The sequence below is a fragment of the Lathamus discolor genome, chromosome 4 (assembly GCF_037157495.1).
Source record: "Lathamus discolor isolate bLatDis1 chromosome 4, bLatDis1.hap1, whole genome shotgun sequence".
Lineage (NCBI taxonomy): Eukaryota > Metazoa > Chordata > Aves > Psittaciformes > Psittacidae > Lathamus > Lathamus discolor.
In genome coordinates this window covers 39389472-39414507 of record NC_088887.1, presented here as the reverse complement: position 1 = coordinate 39414507, position 25036 = coordinate 39389472, and the positions used below count along the sequence as shown (strand labels likewise).

The 25036-nt window shown below is 40.4% G+C and overlaps 2 protein-coding genes across 8 annotated transcripts in view; one reads left to right on the top strand and one right to left on the bottom strand.

Moving 5' to 3' along the window:
* The window catches only part of SYTL5 (synaptotagmin like 5), an 87481-nt gene extending 79800 nt beyond the window's left edge, over nt 1–7681 (top strand). For all 6 annotated transcript variants that reach the window (XM_065677189.1, XM_065677192.1, XM_065677187.1 and 3 more), the window contains 4 exons: nt 264–372; nt 2285–2420; nt 5310–5518; nt 6129–7681. In XM_065677189.1, coding sequence (XP_065533261.1) covers nt 264–372; nt 2285–2420; nt 5310–5518; nt 6129–6286 — 612 coding nt within the window. In that variant the 3' untranslated portion in view covers nt 6287–7681. The remainder of the gene's footprint in view (nt 1–263; nt 373–2284; nt 2421–5309; nt 5519–6128) is intronic.
* An 8349-nt stretch (nt 7682–16030) lies between these two features.
* The window catches only part of SRPX (sushi repeat containing protein X-linked), a 42702-nt gene continuing 33696 nt past the window's right edge, over nt 16031–25036 (bottom strand). For both annotated transcript variants that reach the window (XM_065677193.1, XM_065677194.1), the window contains 6 exons: nt 23999–24125; nt 21997–22118; nt 21142–21321; nt 20581–20714; nt 19571–19692; nt 16031–16587 (listed from right to left, as the gene is read on the bottom strand). In XM_065677193.1, the coding sequence (XP_065533265.1) occupies nt 16407–16587; nt 19571–19692; nt 20581–20714; nt 21142–21321; nt 21997–22118; nt 23999–24125 (866 nt within the window). In that variant the 3' untranslated portion in view covers nt 16031–16406. The remainder of the gene's footprint in view (nt 16588–19570; nt 19693–20580; nt 20715–21141; nt 21322–21996; nt 22119–23998; nt 24126–25036) is intronic.

Genomic DNA, 25036 nt, shown 5'->3' with positions numbered 1-25036 from the left:
AGATTCCTCTCTCCTCTGTATGTTCACTGAACAATGTGTTCACATGGCTATGTTCTTCTGAGAGTTTGTATTCCTTCGGTGAAAAAGTTTTCTCAAATATAACTGCATTCAGTCTGGAGTGCTTAATTATCTGAAAATGGGCTGGCATGTCTTGATATGTCTGAGAAGGCATTTAAACATGAAATTGGTACAACAAAATTAAAATCAAAAGAAGGTGAGTGATTGACCTTAGCTGGATTTCTATTTGTTTTTTCTCTTCTCAGATGGAGGTTGTGACAGATGTCGGGCTTCAATATAAAGGAGAACTGACAGTTGTTCTACGTTACATCCCCCCAGACAGAAATCTAATGCTTCCTCTAGGGCAGTTTCAAGGTAAAACAGACATCAGTGGCAGCATGATTACATCCCTCCATGTATTAAAAATCCTCACCTAGGGTGAAGTAATGGTATTAGTGAAAATTGAAATCATGCTTAAATATGCTAGTTGTCTTAATCTGTGGAAATTCTGAACCATATGTTTTTCCTGCTCCATCTTCTTCTCTTACATTGCACTTAGAGAAGGGGAGTGTGCAGTCAAGTGTTAGTGCATGACTGTGACCTAATTAAAAGAAAAGGATACATTAGATAACATGATTGAAAGCAGCCACGTAGAAATGTTATCTACATCATAGTCTGTATGTTCTTTGTTCAGCTGGTTATACACTGTGTGTAACTGATCAACGTAATAGACTTCACCCACTTCATGCTGAATTTTCCTTAAGTTTACCTGTCTTCACATTTTTTTATATCCATCTTCCCTTTTTTCACACTGCTTTACCTCTGCTCAATGTTACTGTATTGCTGCTGCAATTCAGTCCTGTGAAATATTATTTGAGTTCTTTGGGGTAAGCCATTTTCATCAGCAATGAATAGGGAGAAATAGTTACTAACACTATTGTTAGTAACTGAGTGTACGTGGATATACCAGACATGAGTATATCACTGTCTTATTGACAGTACTGCTTCTTAGTATTAGGATTTGACAGATAGATTTCTTTCTTTTAATTTCCTTTTTTTTTTTTTTTTTGACAGCTGACATTCCCTCTGTTCTCAGTAATTCCAGGCTTTTCTCTTGGAAAAGCTGATTGCTATCTAAAAAACCCCAAGCAGTTATACACTATCTGCGTTTTTTAAAATCAGTGCATTTTGCAGGGTTCTGTACCTGCGTCTGGCCAATGCCCACTATCAATATAGGCTCGGGGATGAAGGGATTGAATGTATCCCTGAGGAGAAGGACTTGGGGGTATTGGTGGATGAAAGGTTGGACATGAGCTGGCAATGTGTGCCTGCAGCCCAGGAGGCCAATTGTATCCTGAACTGCATCCAAAGGAGCACATGGCCAGCAGGTTGAGGGAGCTGATTCTTCTCCCCTTCTACTGTGCTCTGGTGATACCTCACCTGGAGTACTGCATCCACTTCTGGGGTCCTCAGTACTGGAAACACATGGACCTGTTGGAGAGGATCCAGAGAAGGGCTACCAAAATGATCTTTCTTATAGGCCCCTTTTAAGAACTGAAAGGCCTAAGTAAGGTCTCCCTGAAGTCTTTTCTTTTCCAGTCTGAACAAGCCCAACTCTCTCAGCCTTTCCTCATAGGAGAGGTGCTCCAGCCCTCTGATCATTTTGGTAGCCCTTCTCTGAACCCTCTTGAAGAGGTCCAGGTCCAAGTCTTGACAAGCTTTTGGAATCTGCAGCAGTGGCAAGTGCATGCGTCCTCATGCTGCTTGTTCAAAGGCAGTAGCGTGCTAGGGAGCTCCAGGTTCTTTGCGTGGTCTCTGAGGAGCAGTGCGTCCTTACACATTGCATACATATGGTGTATTTCTGCATTTTAAGCCCTGAAAAAGAGGTTTCATACCTTGATTGTGATGTGTCTTAATATCGGTCATGGCAGTGGATTCTGAAAAGGGGGTGGGACTTACAGGACATGTAGTTTATTGTGTTCAACATAGTGATCCATGAAGACTGACATTTGGACACATAGGGCACCCTGTTGTGTCCAAGAAGGACTAGCTACTTATGTGGTCAAGTTCTTTATCACATATGGAGTGACTTTTCTGCCCTGCCTTACTTAGTTTCTCTAGCCATAGGGATAATCAGAATCTCTTCATAAGGAATAGTTTAACTCCATTGCAGTAAATGATAAAAAAAAAAATAATAAATCTAGAAAGTCAGTTTACACTTCCAAATCAGTCTTGTAGTGTATGTATAATTTCTGATGATAATGTTTCAACTCTATTCTATATATAGGAAAGAAGAGCTTTAAAAAAGGAAAAAAGGGAGACTCTCATGTGCCATCTGGAGGTATATTAGAAGTCCTCATCAAAGAAGCAAAGAATTTAACTGCAGTGAAATCAGGAGGCACATCTGACACTTTCGTGAAAGGGTCTGTGGGTTTTTTTTGTCTCTGCTTTTTTAATGGCTGCATTGAATTATATTTTGTCTGACCCAATTTTTCTCAGTATATCTGTGTATGGAGTGTCAGTCCTGAAGAGCAACTGGCACCTTGAAATGGTATGCTGAAGAGAAGGATGCTGTGGAGTGTCCTGGGTTTACCAGGAGCCGTTTTGCTCCTTCTTAGTAACTGGTGCAAGCTCTGTGTTTTGACTTCCAGCCTGGGCAGAGAGCTGACAACACCGATTGTTTTTAATTGTTGCTAAGTAATGTTTATTCTGGCCAAGGACTTTGTGAGTCTCATGCTCTGCTGGGGACGAGGGCAGGCCGGGAGGAAGCAGAGACAGGACACCTGACCCAAGCCAGCCAAATTGGTATTCCATACCACAGCACGTCATGCCCGGAGAGGTAACTGGGAGTTACCCGGAAGGGCAGGCTCTGTCTCTTCGGGGGGGTCGAACTCGTTCGGCGGTGGTATCGTATTCTCTTGTTATTTTCTCTTATCAATATTATCATTGGCGGTAGCAGCAGTGATTTGTGTTATACCTTAGTCACTGGGCTGTTCTTATCTCAGCCCGTGGGAGTTACATTCTCGTGATTCTCCTCCCCATCCCTCCGGGAGTGGGGGGGGGGGGTTTGAGTGGACGACCAGTGTGGATTGGTTTAAACCACGACAGGAGTAAGGGCAGAGAGGTACAAATTGTCCCAGTGGTTAAATACAGTGGTATTTAAATACCACTCAGTCAAGAAATGGAACAATTCATACATAAGTACCCAGTGTACTAATGTGCATGCTGTTACAGTATGTAACATTTGGTAAAAGAAATCACTTCCATTGTGCTGGCAGAGAGAGGTGGGTGAATGTTCATCACGCCTAGAGGCAAGAAGTTACAGATTAGGACTCTCATGCTTGAGGTGATACCTGATCTGATGGTGACATTTGCATTTTCAGAAAATTGAAACAGTACATATTATACTAAGAGGAATGGGCAAACTGTGTCCTAAATATGAAACTTATTTTCAGGAAGATACAAGTCTGTTTGGCTTTCTTGTAAAACTGCAGGTAGCACCTATAAAACCTGGCATGCTCCATCAAGCTGAGAGTCTTTCTAATGGGTGTCACCTGAAACACACTGAAAGAGAAAATTCAGTATGACTGAGGAGATCCTGTTTTGATTCAAGCAAATACGCTCAATGCGAAGATTAACTTTCTTTTTTCTCTCATACTATAAATACTTTTGGGTTGGGTTGTTTGGATTTTTTTTATAGTGCTTAATTGGGAAAGCTCTTGGGCATGTAGCACAGTGTCAAGGAGCACATTTAAAGTCTATCACTGACTTCAAATGTAGTATTTTAAACCTGTGTCTCATTAACATTTAATGTTCTTTGACAAAAGATGTTTAAAACTTCTGCCCTGCTGACTTTCAGGTTTCATTTTAAAGATGAGTAATTTTGGAAAAATTTAAGGTCTGTGCCACTTGTACACCTGTATGCATGTGGGTGCATTTAGGATGGCTTAAAACGTTTTTCTTTGCCAGGTTTTGCTCTCAATGCTAGCTTTCCAAATTGCTGATTTTTAGATATGTTCTTGTTCATTAGTAATGGTTTGAGTGTTATTATTTAAATGGGGAATATAGAAAACATCCTGGCTTTAATTTCTTGGTGGAACAAAGAATTTATTGTGCTCTTGTAGCACGCTTCAAACTATCACTAAGCTCATACACTCCATGTAGAAAAAGTTTGAGCTGTTCTTCCTATGTTTTGTTCTTCCATGCCATCCCTCTTTTCTTGATACTTGTGAAGATGTTTACTGAAAATAGACTGTCTGATGCCATTATGACTTATTTCCACCTGGAGCCTGCAACAAACTCCAGGGAAAAATGTTGTCAAAGCCTTTTTACATTAGCAGGAGCAATGTGTGTCCAGTAATTCTCTAGACTGTCTTTAGTTAGTGGTGTCTGCTATTGCTGACATGGATTATTCAGCAGAGTGGAACACAAGTCTGTTTTCCTTAGACTATTGTTCTGTTATGTGTCACACCCAAATGCATAATCAAGTTACATGAACCAGTTGAGGTGCCGCAGTGTTCTGATCTGCACTGTCAGTTTGAGGTAATATGACATATATTAGCCCATAGTTATCCCACTGCTGTAAACTAGCTCATGTTTATTGTCAAGGAAAAGCTTGCACAGGAATCCTGATCGAGGTCTAGTGATATAATTTGTTTGTATGTCTGTCCCTTTAGTGTTTATGTGCAACCACATATTTGTGGAACTTTGCTGAAGGAGGAAGAGGTACAGACTATAGAAATTTGTAGAGAACTCTGATTTTCAACTAGAGTATTAATTTCTTTTAGTTTCCCTAAAGGAATTGTCCACTGAAAGTAAAATGTGAAAAGCTCTCCAGACTTTACAGCATTTGTGTTTCTGCACCCAATAGGACTGTAGGCAACAAAAAATAACGATGCTAGACTGGTGAAGTTCCTTCCTCAGTAGTAGTTTCTCTTAGTGGAGTACCTCTTGTCCTCCTCTGAGAGGGGTACTGGACAAGGTGACTCCAGAGGCCCCTTCTAGACAGCGTTTTTATGATTCTGTCTATATTTAGCCTCACTGAAATAATAAAATTATTGTGGTTAAGACCCAAGACATGGGGCAAGGAGACCTAATTCCAGTTTCTGCTGGTGATAACTGACATTGTAACTATAAGAACAAATAGAACACAAATGCAAAATATGCTCTTCAGGTGCTTAATTTATGCCTAATGTATAACAGTGGGAGATGGGGTTCTGACCCCATTTGAGCCTCTACATGATTGTAATTCCTTGTGAATATTATGTGACAGCCTGTCAACATACTCAAATTTCCTTTTCTGTATCTCCCAGATACCTGCTCCCAGATGACAGCAAAGCTACAAAACATAAAACTCCCATAATAAAAAAGAGTGTGAACCCCCAGTGGAATCATACCTTTGCTTTCAGTGGCTTGAGTTCAAGGGATATACGTAATGTCTGCTTAGAATTGACTGTGTGGGACAAGGAGTCGCTGTCCAGTAATATTTTTCTGGGAGGTGTCCGTTTAAGCACTGGAAATGGTAAGGTCCCATCTGACTCATGATTGCTTTTCTTATTCTGCTCTCCTTTCTCATCCGTGTGATTCACATATATGAAGGACGGAAATGTTACCATATGTATAGAAAGGATATGGGAACTTGGGGTAATTGAAAAGGGAGTGAAGGCAACATGTAACCTGTAGATGATTTAGTTCTTTCCTCCATTGAGAGAGATGTAAAATTTTGGTGTTGGTTGTACTTCTGTGCAATCAAGAAGAACTAGGAATACTTTGGAAGTGTTTCTTAGCATCCCAGTGAGAAATAAACTACTTTTGTCCAGCAGAAGCCTTTTTCCTGACAGTGGTGTGATCTGGAAGTGGTGTGAATCCTTTCCTCCTCTGTATAGGAGGATGTTGCTTGTGCTGCAGAGCGAGGAGGTTTGTGTGCATCTGTCCATGCACCACAAAGGAGTTTAATGACAAACTGGTGCTCTCCAGGAGCTACCTGTTTCCAGTATAACTCCATGTAAGGTGGTGAAGTGTATACAGTGTAAAGCACTTGTCATCTTTCTCACATGCTGTTGGAGCAAATGAGCGAGGATATTAAATACTTACTAATATGGCAAAATGCCTCATGTTTTTATAATTGCCAGGTGTAAGTAATGGCAAGGAGGTTGACTGGATGGACTCTCAAGGGGAAGAGCAACACCTCTGGCAGAAGATGATTGACAGTCCAGGAGCTGCTGTGGAGGGAATATTAATGCTAAGATCCAGCATGGGAAAACGCAGACTCAAAGACTTGAACTACTGAGGGGTACCACAGGTACTCCCAACTTCAGTGGTGTTCAGGCTCTTGTCAATTTGCCTATTTAAAAGTGAAGAAGGGTTGTACTCTTTGCCTTGGATATTAAGGCTCCAAGATTTTAATGCATTCTGCACTTTGATGTGCATGTTTTTAACCCAGGCTTCTTGTATGGATTACGTTTCTCACGAAGCCAGTGAGAATTAACCTTGTATAGAGATCAGACCGGCTTTCTCCATCCCTTGTGGTGACTGGTGTTCAGTGGATGAACACCTCTGCCTGTGAGGGGCATAGAGTAAGCAAATTCTCTAATGTGTCATTTAGCAAGTAATGCCTGGTTTACATAACTCTTTCTAGGTCAAAGGTGGTCTAGAAGATGGCAGTGATACAGTACAAGCAGATTCAGAGTGAGTCTGTGTTTTGGTATTTAAAAGATAAGAAGCCATAATGTTATGAAGCATAACAATGTTTCTTTATGTTTGCTTATTGGGCTGTGCAGTGCTCAGGATGGCAGGCTTGGAACCAAGCAGCCTACCGAGGCAGGCCAATGCACTGTGTTGCACACTAGAAACAGGCAGTAAGTGAGCTGGTGTACAGTGCTGGTGTTTGGTTATTGTCTGGGTTATTTTAATGAACTGTGTAAAAGGCAGACTTAGTTCAACATAATCAAAGAATCTCTCATGAAAATAAATCATATAAACCCCCTAGTTTCCAGAACTACATGGTATTACTGCATTTCATTCAGTTGACAGCTCTAGCTAAGATCTTCTGATGTCATTGAACAGAAAGAATATGTTCACGTGCCTGTCCTCATCTGATACATTGCTGAGATGAGGCACATACTGGACCTGGACATAGATAGCTAAGACCTTGATTCAACAGATTGTGTAGTAAAGTGTTGTGATTAAAGCACATGCCAGAATGATTTGGAATGTGGAATTTTCTCTGAATGGTCTGGGATCCCATTCAGGCGTGCCTATGCATGCTAATTACTAACCAGAGTAGGACTTCTTTTCTCCTGAACATTCCCTATGAGTTAACAGTGGATTTAATGATAAGAGCAGGTTTTCGACAATTCAGTCATTAATCTCATTATCTGTGACAACTGCTCAACAGTAATTTTGCCATTTGGTTTCCTAAAGTCATTTTACACCTAGTTAGATACCTCATCCTTTGGTGACTTACGCAGATTACATGTGAAGAGCCTGATGTTTTGAATAGTTGTTGTGGGCTACTCCTACCATAATGAAATAGGATTATAAGCTTTTGCCAAGGACAGCACATCTCTGATTGCGAGGTTGGGTAATAATGTAATTGCATGGCATGTGATTGCCCAGGCTATAAAACAAAGGAAGATCAGTAAACTGAGTGAACAACATTTCTTCTGAGCTTTCCAGAATTAGAACACAGCTTCTTATTTGAACTGCTAAATTAAACTATAGCAATTCTTACCTTTTTAATTTTTTTTGAAATCTTTTATTTTTGGAAGAAATACAGTAATAATGAAACAAACTGAAATATATGGGAATGTAATCCTTCCATAAATTACTGGGAAAAATAGTAATTCAAAGAATTTATTATTTCCTGTAGGTTGGAACAACAGTATCCAAAGATTTCTGTGGCGTATAAAGACCATAAGATCTAACTGGTTTGAGAGGTACCTCTGTTGCGCTTCACAATCCACAAATTGCAAGTAATCTAGATTGAGCAACAGGATATGAACTGATAGCTAAATAGCTACAGCTGGAAATTTTGACATCTGTAGCTGTCCTTGCGTATAATTATGTACATGTATTTACAGCTGAATCCAAAACCTTAACATTTAATGTCCATTCCTTTTTTTTCTTTTTTTTCCTTTGGATTTTTTGTAGTGGTTTTGGTTTGAGTGGAAGTTTACAAGCAGTCTTTTAAAAATCCTAATACTATTATATAAAAAAAAATTGTTAAAAATAGTATCTTAGTTTTAGTAAACCAATTTGTTTCCTTATGGATATTTTCTGTTCCAGTTCTGATATGACTTTAAAAAGTCATATATGCTCAGTTTGAGACCCATGATTTTCAGAAATCACTGAGTCATCTTGGAAAATAGAATTTGCTTACAGTATCTCAGTTTGGCACCCAAAAGTCAGTAGTTGCTCAAGAAAACTGACTTCAGTTTAATTCTTAATCTATTCTTCATTTTCTTCTGGAGCCCTGGTCAAACTGGTCAGTGAACAAGTCTAGTCTTGTCTTAGCTGGCTTCTCATTTTATGCCACAGATGCTGTTAGCTGGTAAATTAAAGCACAGATATCAAGCATACATTTTGTGACCTTTTTCTTATCATAAGAGTCTGTCTCTAAGTATTTTGGTGGGTTTTTTTTGTTTCCTTATTTATTTATTTATTTGTTTATTTGTTTATTTATTTATTTTAAATCAGCATCCCCCAAAGTGAAACCAAACCTAACTTTTGACACTGAAACTACCTCTCTAACAGAACCAGTCTGAGTTGTCTTGGTTGGTTGCACAGCAAACCTGCATTTATTTTGGGAATAATAACATTATATTGACATAGAGACACAAACTTGATCTTTTTCACTTGTTGGAAGTTGATTCAAAATGATGAATCATGTAAGTTTGTTAAATCTAAAGAAAATAATTCTTCAGGATTAAATTCCAGGCAGGGCTGTAGAGGAACACTGGGCAGTTGCATTGTTTAATTTTGCTTCATTTTGATGGTGAAACAGGGAAAAACAATAAGAACACAAAATAATCTTCAAGTTGGGCCCCAAAATGATCACGTTTTCCCTTTGCCAAATTCAAAACCTTAAAGCTTTGAAATGAACCGAAACTTTTACATGGAGTACATGTCTAGTTTTTGAATGATATTTTCTAATCTTGATTTAGTGAAAATGTTCATGCTTAGAACTCTTGCTTTGAAAGAAAAAAGCCTGTGCTTTACTACTTGAAATTCTGCCCATTTTGGTCCTATGGCAGAGTTTGTGATGAATGGACACATTTTGGAAGCCTCACTCGGCTCATTTGCAGGCTTTAAATTCTGCCTTTTCCTTCCAAAGGGCCAACATTTCACTCTGACCCTGCACCTGAAATTATAGGCTGGGCTACAAATAGACTATATAGGTGTCAACCGCAGTTCAGCATACAAAAGGAATCATTTCACCTGGGAAGTAATTTTGGCCAAGCCAGTGGTGGTTGCCATAGATGGGATTTAGAGTAGTGCAATGAAATTACCTCCTAGGTTAGTAGTGACAGTTTTGCATTATGGTAGCATATAATATGTATCATACTCTGCCTCAAGTGAGCTTTGGAGAGATGATGAGCATTATATAAACACGAGCAATTTGGAAAGCTTCGTTTTTCTGTGATGTTATTGGCACATTTGTAGGAAGCGTTTGATTTGTGGAAAATGTCACATTTAATTATATCTCTTATATCTTTGTTCTCATCCTTTACAAAAATGATTTATGGTTTGGAAAAAGCACAAGATGATTAACTGCAGATGTGATTTCTTGTTTCCCAGATATTTGAATTAATTGCCTATAATTGTGAGTCATCATGTACTGTGTGTTACCAGGCTGAACAAAAAGACACAAAACCAGGAATTAAGCTAGGGCCTTCCTTTTGTATGCATGTTTATGGTATTGAATGTGGATGAATGGTTTATTCAAGACTAACTTTTAGGAGAAAATAGTCATAATTTTAACATTGATTCATAAACTCCTTCCCTGAGTGAATAGACAGAGCAGAGCTGATGTTTCTGAAGTATTTTTCCACACAGACTTGAGTAACTGAAGATGTGTCAGTGGAGAAGGAATCTTCCCTACAGTGGTTTTTGGAAGTGTGTTGCACAATGCATTTTACTCTGATACATACTTCTCTAGCAAGGTAACTACAGGGTTTTCATCACTATCTTTTCCCCTCGTGATCCGATTCTGAGAGTTTGAGGCATTAGAATGAAATAAAAGGGCAACTTTTGCTGTAAGTTAATACATCTTTAGACAGTGTGGTTATGGCCAGTATCCATCAAAAAGAGCTGATGCTGAGGGCTCTCCAAGCCCTGCCATCAGACATTAGTATCCAGCCCTGTGCTCCAGATGTTACTCTGCTGATTTTATCAGCTTTATGGGGACTTCAGGCTTCAAAAATATTGATGCTCTTGTTTGCATGCTTAGATGCCAAAAGCAGGCTAAAATAGATTTGAAATGTCCTCCCCATCTCTTCCGCCTCCATCATGTTATGTATGAGTGAGGGTGAGAGGAAAGCTAAGAAGACTGAGGGACACTTGCCATCTTTCTGGGCTAATCCAAGTGCCATTGCCTTCTTTGGATGCTTTTTATATGCCACATTTTGATCTTTCTTTCGCAGCTGGATGCTTTAGCAGATGTTTTAAGAGCAAAAACATTAGGACGGTGAGTATGTTTTGATCATGGTGCATTAGACTAGAAGCTTATTCTTCTGTGCCTCTTCCAATTTAGATTAGGCTAAGGTAGCATCAAAGAAACATTTCTATGTATTATATTTTAGTTTTCCTGCCTAGTTAGGCTCTTCCAAGTGCAATTATTCTAATACAACTTAGACTCTTTCTGCAAAATATCACCTAAACTATTACAGCAGAACAGGCATTGAGCATCCACTGGTGCTAACTGATATGAAAAGGCAAAAGGAGGGACTGGGATAATTTTGGCTTCTTGAGTATGCATGTTGCCCAGCTTCAGGCATGTAAATTTTGCAGTTTGATCAGTAAAGTCAATGAAGAGAAAGGCTGCTTGGATCTCCTGACCTTTGGAAGGGAGCTGAGAGTCCTATTTCCACAGCTGTCTTGTTTGTGGATACAAGATAGGAAGGGTTGTACCTGAATCTTTGCAAGGGTGTCTCTCTTCCCTTCATCTCTCCCTTCAGTTCAGCAACCCTCATCAGAATGTTCTACCTGAACGATAAGCTCCAGTATTTGGAAAGAGGCAGCATGCAGCAGTTCAGTAATAGATCCACTTATTTTTATCCATACGAGGTAAAACCTAAAATTTTACTTGCCTAATGTAGAGCATTGATTTTCAGCACTTTGCAGCAATGACAAAAATAGCCATCTCCTGAGAGCTGGCCATGCACTTTTGTGAACTCTTTTAATTTTATTTGTTTTTAATATATATACAATTATTATTTATTTTTACACACAAAAATATTAGCATTTGAGAACCCTAGGAAATGGTGGTGGAATGTGTGATGAATTCCCATATAGGATGTAGACTTCTATTTGCAGTGATGTCTTTAACCATAAATCATCAGGAGATGCTGAGAAGCATGCTAGCAGAACCTTACCACTGTGTTCCATGAATTTCCTGCCTGGCGATTTCATGTTTGCAAATGCTGTGTGATAACTTGTAATAATACAGTGTCAATTATACTGTGTGTATTGACACTGATACTGGGAAGTGAATCTCATCTTGCTTTTATGTGTGCGTTTAAGGTAGCTTTCGAAACTCACCCTTGCAGCGTGTTGGCCCTTAGTCATTTCAACAATTCCACTTTGTGGCAATAACAAGTATGTGGCTGCTCCTGACAGCTCGGCGTATACTTTTGAGGATAGCTCAAATTGTTGAAGCTTGCCTAAAGCCAAATGTAATAATTTGTTACAGCAATTAGAAACTGTCATGTATCCCTCATTCTGCCTTTGTTCTGTATGAAATCTGTTTCTAGCTATTTGTTTAATTATTCTGCTGGATGCAAACTGTAGTAGCAGTAAATGGCATTGCGGTACATTAGGTTCCTCCTAAATTTAGACAAAACCAAATGTTTCCTGCCCAGAACATTTTGTACTGTGTGCTGTATGTTCAGTTTTGTGGACAAAGATGGCTGGTAACACATTTGCAGCTGTTGTCAAGATTACTGTTCTAGCTTTTAAATTAAAATACTGAAACGTTGCTGTGTTCTTGTCTCTCCTAAAATGTATGACAGCATGATATAAGCATGTTTCCTAGGAATATCCATATTATCTCATGAGGTAAAGGCATTACTTCATTTATATCTGATGAATAATACAAGAGGCCTGGCATGTCTTCAGAGGTGGGACTCCATTGACAGTGTCTCTGCTTTTTTAACTTGTCTTGATTTCTACACTCTAAGTGTTTTGAAGCCATTTATTTCATAAGCATTAAACCTGTTTAAGTTTTAAGATGCAATTCTAATAAGGGAAACATGGTGTTTTCTTCCTTCTTGTTAGAAAATTATTTTATATGTGCCTTAATCCTGCATGTTCAGCGGGTCCTCCCCTCCATCTCAGGATCTCCTGTCTCTTCCCTAGATCAAGGTCCTGCTCACCTGAAAATGCAGGTATGCTCTAGCTTTTCTGTAATTATTGGTCCTCATATGTGTGTGCGTGTGTGCGTATGTATGTGTGTGTATTTAAGAAAAGACAAAAAGCATTTGATCACTCAGTTTATACTTTCTACTGAGTCACCTTCAACTTACCTCTTGGAGCTGAAGGCTCATATGTATCTTCTTTTGGTTCTCCAGTTTCCTGGGGTTTTGCATCTTGCTGTCCCTTCCTGACTGTTGAGAAACTAGGAGGCAAAAAATGCCTCTGGGTTGTGGAGCTGTGCTTGCCTCTGCTCCTTTTGCAGTAGTCTGAAACCGTGGCTCGGGGCATTGAGTTCCTCTGCCCAGGTTAAAGAGAGGCCACCTCAGCAATGCTCACTTGTCTATTGGTGTGACTTGGGCATAGGCAGCTGGCTTTTGCTATTGCTCTCGCACCACTTCTGTCTAGCTTGTCCCCATGTGGGTTTTGGCCTTTACGGGGGTGGGATGTCAAAACCCCATAAACTGGAAGGCAGCTGCAGGTGGTAAAGAGCTCTCCTGCCATTTCTCTGCTCCTTGTGCTTTTGCTTGGGACTGTACTTAAGCATTTGCTCAGGGGCTTGGAGGCTCTTCTGTACAGTTGAAATGCAGTCTCTCCTCCCATTCTTTTTGAGGTGATAGGTGCAAAGTTCTCCTTGTAAACTTGAAGTATGAGCCAATCTTATTACTGAAATTTGGGTCTTTCTTTAGTACCTTATGGGTGGGAGTAGATAGGGAGGTAACTAGATATGCACTAGCACATTCTGCATGGACACTTGTTTTTGTCATCTGTTTCCCTTGCATTTTACAGAGCATGCAGCAGCTGAATCACCACTTTAAAGAAGGCAGAGAAATGCACATACTATCCACAACTGCTAATGGCTCCTTTAGCCCAAGCAGCCTTGCTGCTCCCTGCCTTTCAGTGTCTGCAAATGCTTCTGCACTCTTCACTGAACCACCATAAAAAACCCCTCTAGCCACAAACGGGGAGAGAGAAATGTGCAGCAGCTACATAGCCAAGAGGAGCTGTGCCATTTCCTGATAGTGTGAAGCACTCACTCCCTTCTGTGGATGTACAGCACTAACACAGACTGAGGTGAGTGGCCAGAAGCAACCTAGCACCGAAATTGCACAGCCTAAGCTCAATTATTTATTACACCAGGGCAATTTAAAAAGTAGGTTGTGATAGTAAATGCATTTAAATGTACTTCAGGTTACATTTTAGCCTCTGCATATTTATTCATTATGTGATGCAGTCTGACTCACACTGTTATGCAAGTCATTTCGTGCAGAGCTGTAAGGGTCACTGTGTTTTCATTGAAACAAAACGCTTTCAGTCCCAGAGGGGATGGTTTGAATCTCAAGAATAGGGATGTGCAACTTCAAATTGGTTTCTGCTCTGTGTGTGTTAGGAGCTGTGTGACAGCAGGGTTTGTTCTCATCAAATTAGGTTAATTCTTGGGTAGGATCTGGCTGTTTACAACACTGTTTTGTGCTCGTGAGAAATTGCTGCCTCCTACAGCTTATCCCAGTAGTTTTGTTTGCAAAAGATGATGTATGACAGAAACATGAAAACATTTTAGAAAAGAATTAAGTCTTTTGTTTCATATTCAGAATTGAAAAGTATCTCCAGATGCAGGAACCTCCAGCCCATGGCTGTATCCACACACTGTGATCTGTCACATCTCCTGCCATGAATAGCCTTGGAGGTGGGGCTGGAAAGGACAAGACTCATTCATGGCAGGTCTTGCTTCTTGGAAACTGCCTTTAATCCTCCCAGGTAAAATTCACGTTTTAGACAGTATTTGCATTTTGGAGCAGAGTAGGATTAGAGCTATGGCAAGAAGAGCCATGTTGGTAGTATGAGAGACTCCAACCTGTATGACTTTGAGGGAGGTGAATTTTCTGTTAAACACTTAGAAAAAGAAAAAAGTGCACTAGTGTAAATACTGCACCTCATTTATGCAGTGTTATTTTTCTGGGACCAAAAGTCTACAGGATAAATTATTGGAATACATTTGAGTATTTGGGGTTTATTTGCACGTATAAATGCTGGGTTAAAGCCAGAAATACCAAGTCCTTTGTTCAAACATTCCTTTCCCAAAAGGCCAATCTGCCTCATCCCTGCATACCGTATGTGCAGGCTGATTTGACTCCAAAACAGAGATGGCACATGATGTTTTTCACTGTTGCTCACAAAAATGTGCAACAGACAATAGCAGAAACCTCTTGTTACTAATCAAGAACAGCTTTTCCTAATCACAAGATTTTAATAGCTGGTCTGTGTAGAACTATAACTAGTAATCCAATCACTCGTGCACTCTACTCCACTTAATTCTGTTTCCTGTAACAGCCTAGTGATTGCAATGGCTTTCCTGATTGCAGCAATTGCAAAGCCCCTCTCCTGTTCACCCAGCCATGAAAGATGACTGGATGCACTGAATCTCTACCAAAAGCAAAAAGGAGCAGCAGCAGATTGGAATTACAGCAATACAGTAGAAAAATCAGACCCGTCAGAGATTTTTTCTCTTTCATTTTCTTCCTCTCCCCTCTCTTCTTTCCTTCTTTTCCTTTGTTTTCCTTCCTTTCCTTTCTCCCTTTTCCTCTTTTCTCTTCCCTTCCTTTCCCTTTCTCTTCCTTTCCTTCCCTTTCTTTAACTTGAGGAGAAAGGAGGATTACTTTAAAGATGCTGATAAACTGATCCTCTGCTCACACCAGAGTGTAAAACTAAAAAAATCTGCCTTACAGTCAAAGACAAACCAGCATTTGGCTGAAACAAAACAAAGCTGTGCTCTTGACTGGGAAAACTGTTGGCTATCATAAAACAATAGAAAACCCTTTTCCTGTTTTGATTGCCTCCTAACTCTTTTCATTAAGCAGGGAACTTTTTCATAAGTGATGACTTACAAACAAATAGTTTCACAGATCTGAAAATGATAAATCCTTGATGAAGTTTCTCTGAGGGTAATGTTTCCCTGCCATCAAATCAACAGCCCCGTCTCTCCAAGATGAAGAGGGAATGAAATCTGCTACTCCAAGTCCCCTGGACGTGAAAAGCCAGAAGCATACCAGATAAGAGGGTATTTTTCTGTCAAGCATTATAGTACATGGCCTTTCTTAGCTACTGCCCATCTTTTACACTGCTTACTGTTCCTTTGTCATATTCCTCCTGCTAATGGCTTCCATTCTCCTACTACCAGCTGTCTCCTCTCTGCTGCAGAAAACAGGTACTCAGTGTTGCCTTCAGCTGATGCTTCGTGTCTGTGATCATCCATATTATTAGTGGATCTGAAAGACACTGCTGGGTTGCTTTTACGTATTCAGTGTGAGGCTAATGTCTCTGTTGTAATGGTTTGCGCAGAGGTATTTTAATCACAGAATTATTAATCAACGTTAGTGGGCAAGAGGTATTTTAGAAAACTATGTGTTTGCAAAACAATATTTTATTAATAAAAAGACTTACAAACAGTAAGAAGGAAACCTTAATTTTACACTGGATGAAAAATCCAAAATAAACTCCCAGAACCATGCCTCAGTTCTTCACTCTCTGTACAAGAAATTCCAGTGATAGCAATCCTACGTACACATTTATCTCAAGATGGCTGAAAGTACAAAAAAGCACCATGAAAGCACCATGTATACTTCTGTGCAGAGTAGCTACACAGCCAGACCAACTTAACACACATAAAAAATCATTAACGTCAGTGATTAAAAAAGCCATGCTTTGTGTAGCACCAAAAGGAGAATTATGTGGACTTAAAAAAAAGATTCACTGAAAACTGCAAGCCCTACAGCCCTGAATTAGGGACACGACTGGCCAATTTCTGCTTGCAGCTTCATCTCTTCTTTTCTCAGAGGAAAATTGTCAATAAGTGCAAATAGCTCAGCTGGGGTTGCTGGGAAAGGATAGCGTTCCTTGTCCATTCCGTGCTTGTCCATCACTACAATGCTGAAACTGTAATGGGGGATCCTTAACAGCAGCCTGCAAAATAAGGAACTTGTTAAAACCCATCATCTACTGCCTGGGCACTTCAAACTAGAAAGTGGCAGAATGAGCCTGTTGGAACTCAGCAGAAGGTGGCAGGGATGGGCAACAGGGGCTGTAAAGGCTCTGCTTTGTTCAGCTGTAAGAAAAAGGAGTCGGCTAGAGTGAGTTCCTGCACATGCTGCATGCTGAACCTATGCAGCAGGGAAGGGTCAAGGTAACTGCAGTCAGCTCTGTTTTCTTCTCAGACCTGGCACTATAGCACGTGCCATTACCTATTGTTATCACAAGAGGAAAACCAAAACCAAACCATAAGACAAAGTGCTATATGCATTGCCCAAAGAAAAGGGTTGTGTTACAGCTAGTTACAAGTAGGCTATTCCGGTTCTTGGCTGCCACATGGTGTAAAACCACAGTGAGATGAAGCAGGACAAAATTATTGGAGTTACCACCAGATAACTGATTTCAATGTAGGAGGACAAAAGCCACTGCTAAGCACGGCAGAGCCCTTTCCTTACACAGGGTAAAAGGGGTGATTTGAGTGTGACAGCAACAAAAAAGGCAGCACTTCCATGTTTTGCTTGAGGGGTTAATGAACTAGGAGAGCCTTAGACATGCAGTCAGTCAATGGCACTGGTGTGGGGAAAATAAATTCAGCCACCTGTGAAAGAATGGTGTCAGGACAGGGAAAAGAGGGGGTGTTGGTGAGGTGCAAAGTACCAAAATTGACCTTCTTTTGCCTTCTGACATGTTTGGGTGCTCTGTGTGACATCTTTTTGCAATTAGGAAACTCGGCTATTAAATTCAAACTAAAATAAAATTCAAACTAAAATGAAATTCAAACTAAAATGAAATTCAAACTAAAATGAAATTTGAAGCTAAGCTATCTATGGTGACAGGGAACTACATTCCTCTTGTGCCTCATCCCACTTAAAAATATTGCCCTTTATAAATCTTAATGCTAATGTTCCAAGGTACCAAGTTTTAACTAGGGTACCTGTATTCATTAGTTTATTGATTGCAAATTCTGGACAGCACCTTTATTCCAGATATTAAAGCATGTGTTTCATTTTGATTTAAGTGCCTTTCGGAACTGGAATGCTGCAATTCACACATTGCAGTAACAGAGGAAAAAAATATCAAATGGAGAGCTAACTTCTACTGAGCGCAGGGCAGGTCATACTATACCCGTTTCTGAAATGTAGCTCCATTAAAGGTTGTGGGAGGCAAGGAATGAGGTATTACCAGAGCTTATTATTTTCTACAGAGGCACAAGAAATCCATTTCAACTTTAGTTAGTGGATGAAGCAGCTTGCCAACTCTGGGAATATAAAAGACCAGTCTCTCTTCCTCCCGTGTCTCAGCTGTAGAGACAAAAAAAAACTACTCCCCACCTTTAGAGACCTGCAATCCAACACCACCTTTCCTGTGCTGAAAAGGCTTTTATGACAGATGGGATAGAGTTAATTTTCTTCCTAGGAGCTGGTACAGTGCTGGTTTTTTGGATTTAGTGTGAGAACAGGGTTGATAACACACCAATTTTTTTTGTTGTTGCTAGGTAGTGCTTACTTTAATCAAAGAGTTTTCAGTCTCGCAAGCTCTGCCATTGAGGAGGGAGCACAGCCAGGACAGCTGACCTGAACTAGCCAGAGGGATATTCCATACCACAGAACACCATGCTCAGTTTAGAAACTGGGGGGTGTTGGCTGAGAGCCACCAATCACTGTCTGAGGATGGGCTCGGCCTCAGTCAGTAGGTAGTAAACAAACTGCACATCACTTGTGTTTCTTGGGTTTTATTCCTCTGTTATTATATTTTACCTTATTTCAATTATTAACCTATTCTTATTTCAACCCCATGGGTTTTACACCTTTCTCTGATTTTCCTTCCCATCGCACTCAGGGTGGGAGGGGAGTGAACAAATAACTGCTGTGGGATATTTAGGTGCTGGCTGGGGTTAAACCATGATAACTTTCTTGAAAAAAAAGCTTTGTGCTCTCTTTTTCCTTTTATAGAGAAAAAATATTTTTATTTTTTGCAATCCAAGAAATAGTCTGATTTGGAGTGGGTTTTAATTGGGGACAGTAAAAAATGCGGACATTTCTTCAGGCGTATCACAACAGATGTTGCCTAAAATACCCCTGGCCTTTTTTTCCTAAACAACTACCTTTTTCCCTGCCGATGAGGCTTTCACTTTTGGCTCTGGTCATTCTCCTGGCCCTAGGAAATGCTGGCACTTGAATCCTTCCAAGTGAAAACCTACCCCCTGCCAGTCTAAAACCAAGTCAAAACAGTTTAGGCACCTCAGTAAAACTGCTGATGTTGTAGTCAGGCTGAGGAGGCTGAGATTTCCTATATCATTTCTACTTGTGGGACTTCAAAGAGCAGCCACTGGTTTCTCTTCTGGCCTGGCCACAACCCCCAGCAGCACTGCAGAGATGATGAGCAGTCACTGCTATTTGGGGCTGCACTGGCAGCTGTGCCAAGGCTGTCCTTGCACAGTGATTGTAGCCAGTCAGGACTGCATCAGATCAACTCCAGCACAAATACAGACACAGCTGAACTGTCTTCAGTGGCAGCACCCAAAATTATAAACCTCTAACATGATCAAAGGGGTTCATAGGGAGTTAACATAATTCAGAAATTCACTCTGAGCAAACAGGCAAGGAGGACATGGCATTTGAAAGAGTGGCATAGGCATCAGCTTGTTTCACGTTTAAATGGCTGTGATCCATTTAAATGTGAAATAAGCTGACATCTATGCTCTTAATTTCATAAATACCAAATGCCCATGAGCTTGCAGTAGCTATGACACAGAGAGCAAATTAATCCTAAAACTTACTCATCATCTACCTTCCAGTGTCTAGCTACGTACATTAGAGGAGAATATGCATATTTAGAAAGCAAGATGCAGACAATCAAAAGCAATACATCTCACATGCTAAGGTACAAACACAATGGTAGTGAGAGCTTACTTTACCTGAGTTGCAGGGCAAGTGATGGGGGCAGCAGCTTTACACCTATTCTTCCTATCTGTGCTGGGAAGATGCCAACCAATTCAACTACAGTAACGTGTCGGAGGTCTAACCCACACTGTGCTGGCTGGAAGGGTTAAAAGAAGAAAGAGTTGTCAGTTATCAGTGAGAGAACAGGGTGTTCTTTTGAGCCTGACTTTGAAAAGTCTCTAATTCACACTGTAAAGTAGAGCCTCTTGACTGCGGGGGATGTTAAATAACAGATTCTTCATTACTCTTACAAATATAAATTTGTCTTTGTAATCACATGACAAGATGCCAGGGTATTGAGCACTGAGCCAGTAATCTGGCAATCAAAGCAAGGTATGTGAAATTGAAGTTGACTGTGAAAGTTTTCTTTCTGGCCGCCATTTTTGACCACTATCAAGCAGTGGGCAAAGTACTATAGCCATTAAATTTAGTATCTTAAACTATTTCATTTTGATCAATATATTGAATTTTTTTGCCAAGTTAACCCAGCACTCTGAATTATTTCTGTACTAGGTCTCCGCTCCTTTGTTTGCTGGTGCACTGCTTGTTTCTGAGGCTGTTTACACTTCCTTGCATTGTAGTTACAAAGCCTGTAAGACTAGTTTGCATGAACTGCAACCACTGAAGTGCTGGATGGTTTGGGTTCTTTTCAACTTCTTTAGGAACTGAGTTATGGTATGATTATTGAGCATAAATTAATATTAAATTAATCTGGGGAGAATGGATGAGGGCCAGAACTGCCTGGGATTCAGCAACTGGTCAGAGGCAGCACAATCTAGTAGAGAGCTGAATTAGAGGCTGGGAGAGATGGTTCAACTCAAACCCATGAAACGTGGTTCTGGATTAATTCTTACTGCTTCAGCCAGATCCTGTAGTGGCTACAATATCATAGCTGACTTTTGTGGGTTTGTATCAAACAGCAGAGCTTGTCTTCTTGTCTTTCTTTAGAAAATAAAAATACTTTCAATCCCACCCCTGGTTTTACCTGCAGCATTCCCAACTGCAACCTGTAGAAGAAGTTGGCTGCAGTAGGAGTTGAAATAATTAGCAGTCTTCGCTTCTCGTAAAATTGATCAAGAAGTGCTGCTGCAGTCCTCACATTCACATTAAGATTCATGGCTAGAATGAAAATTAAAAGAAAAGTTACACAGCATCCTGAAAGCAGGTTTGCTTCTAAAAGCAGAAGCCCAAGAACAAGAAATAATGATAAAGAAGATACGAGTGAAACACTGGCCTCACTAAAGCCAATAATTTTATCTTAAACTGTTCTGGTTTGCAAGATGGGTTGACTTCAGAATGTGAAGTTTTGAAGAGAGCTTTGATCTAAAACACGCTATGAGTTCTGAGGTATCATCATTCTAGGGAAGAGCAGCCAATGGTAGCAAAGGTTTCAGCTCTAAGTGCAAATTGGCAGAGGAGATAAAGATCTTTAAGTTTCTTACCTCCAAGGCAATAAAGTTTGTAGCTGCATTGCACCCTACACCCCCTTCACAAATTCTCACTGCAAGAAAGAACCATTGCTCTGGTTAAATAGTAGAATACTCACGTGCACAGCTTGGCTCCACTCCTGACCACCCCAAATTGTACTGGCATACTCTAGCTGGGCTTCCTTGCAGCTCATAGCCACCAATGCAGGAAAACTCACATGTTGCACCATAGTTATTTCCATCACCTGAACACTTGATGTAGCCATTGTCTGGGGCATTTAATTTCACACAGCGCCTGACTTCAAGCAAGAGGACAAAGAAAACACAACGGGACAATGCATGAATCACCCTGTTTGTTACTAGGGTAGCATGGTCAGTGGAATGCCAATATAGGAGATATTTTTGTGTTTGCTTTCTATGTTATTAGTCATGTACTTAAAAACTCCAAACAAACAACCCCATTTTAACTTACATGTAAACTAAAATGATACAGATGTATAGGTGATTGTGGTATCATGATGACAAAAGGTCGTGGAGCACAAACAGAGCTGAAGCTGAAACCTACAGGTTTCATCTCTGAATATTCACCTGCAGGTTTGAAGATCTGGACTTGTGGAAGGGCAGCCCTGCTTGATGAATGTGAGTCACAGCTGAAAAAGCTCCTTTGCATACTTGTTTCAGCAGCTCACAAGCTAAGTATCAGGGAGGAGCCAGCAGGAGGGAAGGGGTGCAGAGCTGGAGGCAGGACAGATCAATGAAGCTCTTCTCCGATGTGTGGAGTGCAGGCTGTCCACCCTGCTGCAGGCCTGGCCCCCAGGGTCTTGAGCAAGATGGCATTCGCCCTTTTAGCATCAACATAGTTTATATACACATACATTTGCAGACAAATAGAGAAATAAGGACATTTCTTAAATTGCCTACTAAGCCAGATGCAAGTCAGTGATTGTGTTTATAGGGTAAAACATCATTCTTACCTCTGACTTTAACAAGAAATTTGCAAGTGCCTTTATTTTCAGCTCTGTCAAACACAGTATATTGGATTTTGTGGTCGCCTTCTGGAAAATGGGACCCTGGTGGCAAGCCTTTCAATATAACACTAAAACAGGAGATAAAACAGGACAGATGTTTATAAAATAGTTGATATTTTCTTACTGACAATGGTGTAAAGATTGGCTGGCTGTGCTGCATGACTGAAGACTAACAGTAAGCAAAGGACAAACCTTTAATTTTGCTACCAGCAGCCCACCCTGAAGGCGCATGCCAGAGTCCCACCCTGCAGAGTGGGTTCACCTCCTGCAAAACAATTCTTAAGGTAGCCAAGCATCTCACCATGCCCTAGGGAACTCGAGCTTCCTTTTCCTTAAATACGGAAAAGGTTGGTCCTCCCACGTTTCGTATCATGAACAATCCACTGTCAGGGCTGCAGTGTAACTCAGAGCTGGCAGAATGTAAGTAAATTTCCAGCCTCTTATAATAGGGATATGCCCTATCTGGCTGCTCCTTGTGACTCCTCATATGTACACAAATGGAATAGAAAGTGAGATTTACTGTCACAGCAGAAGGGCATGGGGATCCACAGCGGCATTTTCACCTGGAACTTGTTCCTATCCTGCAAACACAGCAGGAGAATTCAAGCACATTAAATGTATCCTCAGTATTGAAGCATGAGGTTGAGCAGTGTTCCATGTAATGGAAAAGGTTAGGTACTCACAGGACTGCAGGACCCAGTGATTTAAGGGAAGCACTGCATACTCTGTAAACATCACAGCTCAGCAAATTTTCATAAAAAATAGGGATGTGGTTTATGGAAAAGCTTCCACGGATTCAATAGCTGGCCTCTGTTGGGCTGGGAACAGTTACGCATATGACAAAAACCTATGTGGAATAACCACCTTTTTTTTTTTCTCCTGTCAGACATTACATCAAAGACTTTAGAATTTCTTCATTCTGACACTTTTCAAAGTTTTTATTTTATCAGGGTTTTTTTTTTAAATACTTTTAATTGCCATAGAATTATAACATCAGACCTTAACAGCAGTCTTGTTTTTAACTGTGCAATGAATTCTTCTTTCTGATATTATTTAATTATAGCAATGAAAAGGCAATGTCACTGTGTCTTTCAACAGCTTTATTACACTCACATAAAACTGTAAGCATCTTTAAGCTTAAAACTTTGAGCTTTTAAGCTTAACTGGTCCATTACTGTACTGTTAAAAGATGTAATTTGCTTATTGAATAAAGTAGACTTTCTATACGCTTACCATTGCAATAATCTAAATAAACTGACACAAATCCTGCATGATAATGACAGGAAAATTAGAGAGTGAACCTTCACAAGTACACCTTGCTCTTCTGGAAAAGGGGATTGTGAAACCATAAACATTGTCAAGGAAATTCTGAAGAAAGTGTTAAGTTTAAATCCAGTGTTTGAAGCTACTGGAGTTTCAAACAAGAAGCATCACTTTAAAGGTAACTGCAGTTTCCTGGACAGCAGTAACCAGTGCTACCTCAGGAAGAAGCCTCAAGATTATCGCAGGTACTGTTTTGTGACACAATTCACCTTAGTTTGTTTTATAAGACAGTCAAAATGGCTTCTGCTGCTATCTCTTTACATCTTTATGTATAAAAAGGTAACTTGCTGTATGAAACTTTTTGTTTATAAGACCCACAAAGCAGCTCTGGAAAATTTCACAGGTGCAGTCAAAATGCTACTGTTGCTTATTTCATCAGCTCTAAAGCAACCACAATAATCTTCTACCCTTCACATAGAAGCCAGTGCCTGAACGATTCACCTCCAAGCCGTCAACTTTTTCAGTTAAACATGCAGTTCTTTACAGGCCACTGACATGTGACAGCTATAAGAAAGCATCTTGGGTATATCAATGGGAAGGACACCTGGCCACCCTCACCAGCTGAACTGTTAACCAGGACCCCAGCGATAAAAAGGGAGAAGTACATCTACAGAGTTGCACCTACTCTGTCAGAATCCCATCAGCAGTGTCCCGTCCCTCGGGGGTGTCCCAGAACACTCTGGCTGTCAACTTGTTGGGCTCTGCAGTTTTTTCCTTCACACTTGGGCACTGGATTCTTGGAGGTTCAGTATCTGTTGAAATACATGGCACAGACATGGGTACTTGTGAATCTGTCACAGCTATGCACTTTCTTCACAGCTCTTGACCTGCTGTCAGCGTAACCCCGGACCACCTTCATCTGGCCTCCTCAACACTGGAGCTGTCCCCCAGCCAAGGCAAATGGACCCCATACTTCTCACTTCATAAGAGTAAGAAATGACGATAAGCAATGCCTTTCAATGTAGAAAACTAAGCAGTTATTGTGAATTTCTTTACACAGTCACCAGCTTTGAACTAAGGAGGGATGCCCAGCATTGTACTCAAGGAGCCTGGATGTTCTGGTTTTCCTCTCTTTGTTCCTTTGTGAGGGAGACCTTTTAGGTATAACTCCCATGGAGTCACATACCAGCTTTAAAAATGACCAAAGAGACAAGACTGCTCTTTACCTGCAAATAGAAAGCAATAGAAAACCCTTATACACATGCTCATTTTTGTGGGATTTCTTTTGGTATATAAGCAATGAAAAAATACATATCTCTTCCTGTAGTATTGTGAGGATAACCACTGATTTCTTCATAGGTCGTCCTGGAAGGTGAAGCTAGCAAGAGTGGGTTCCTACTGCAGGGAGTGGAGAATAGAAAAAACAAACAGCAGAATCCTCTAAGCAGCATTTAAAGCTTCCTGTACTTTACAACATCCTTCACTAAAGATACATAAGGCACTTAATTCTTCTTTATGTATTCTGTATCACTCAGTTTATTCACTCCTTCATCTGCCATGGTAATGCAAATGGACAGGATTTTAAAACATCCACTTTGGCTGTAGGTAGCACTCTGTCTCCTTTTCCTTTCCTCATGTGTCTTATTCACTCCCTTATATTTAGGGTACCTTCCCATTACGTGTGAAAACCTCCTCACACTAGAGTCAGTGAGTGCTCTGCCCT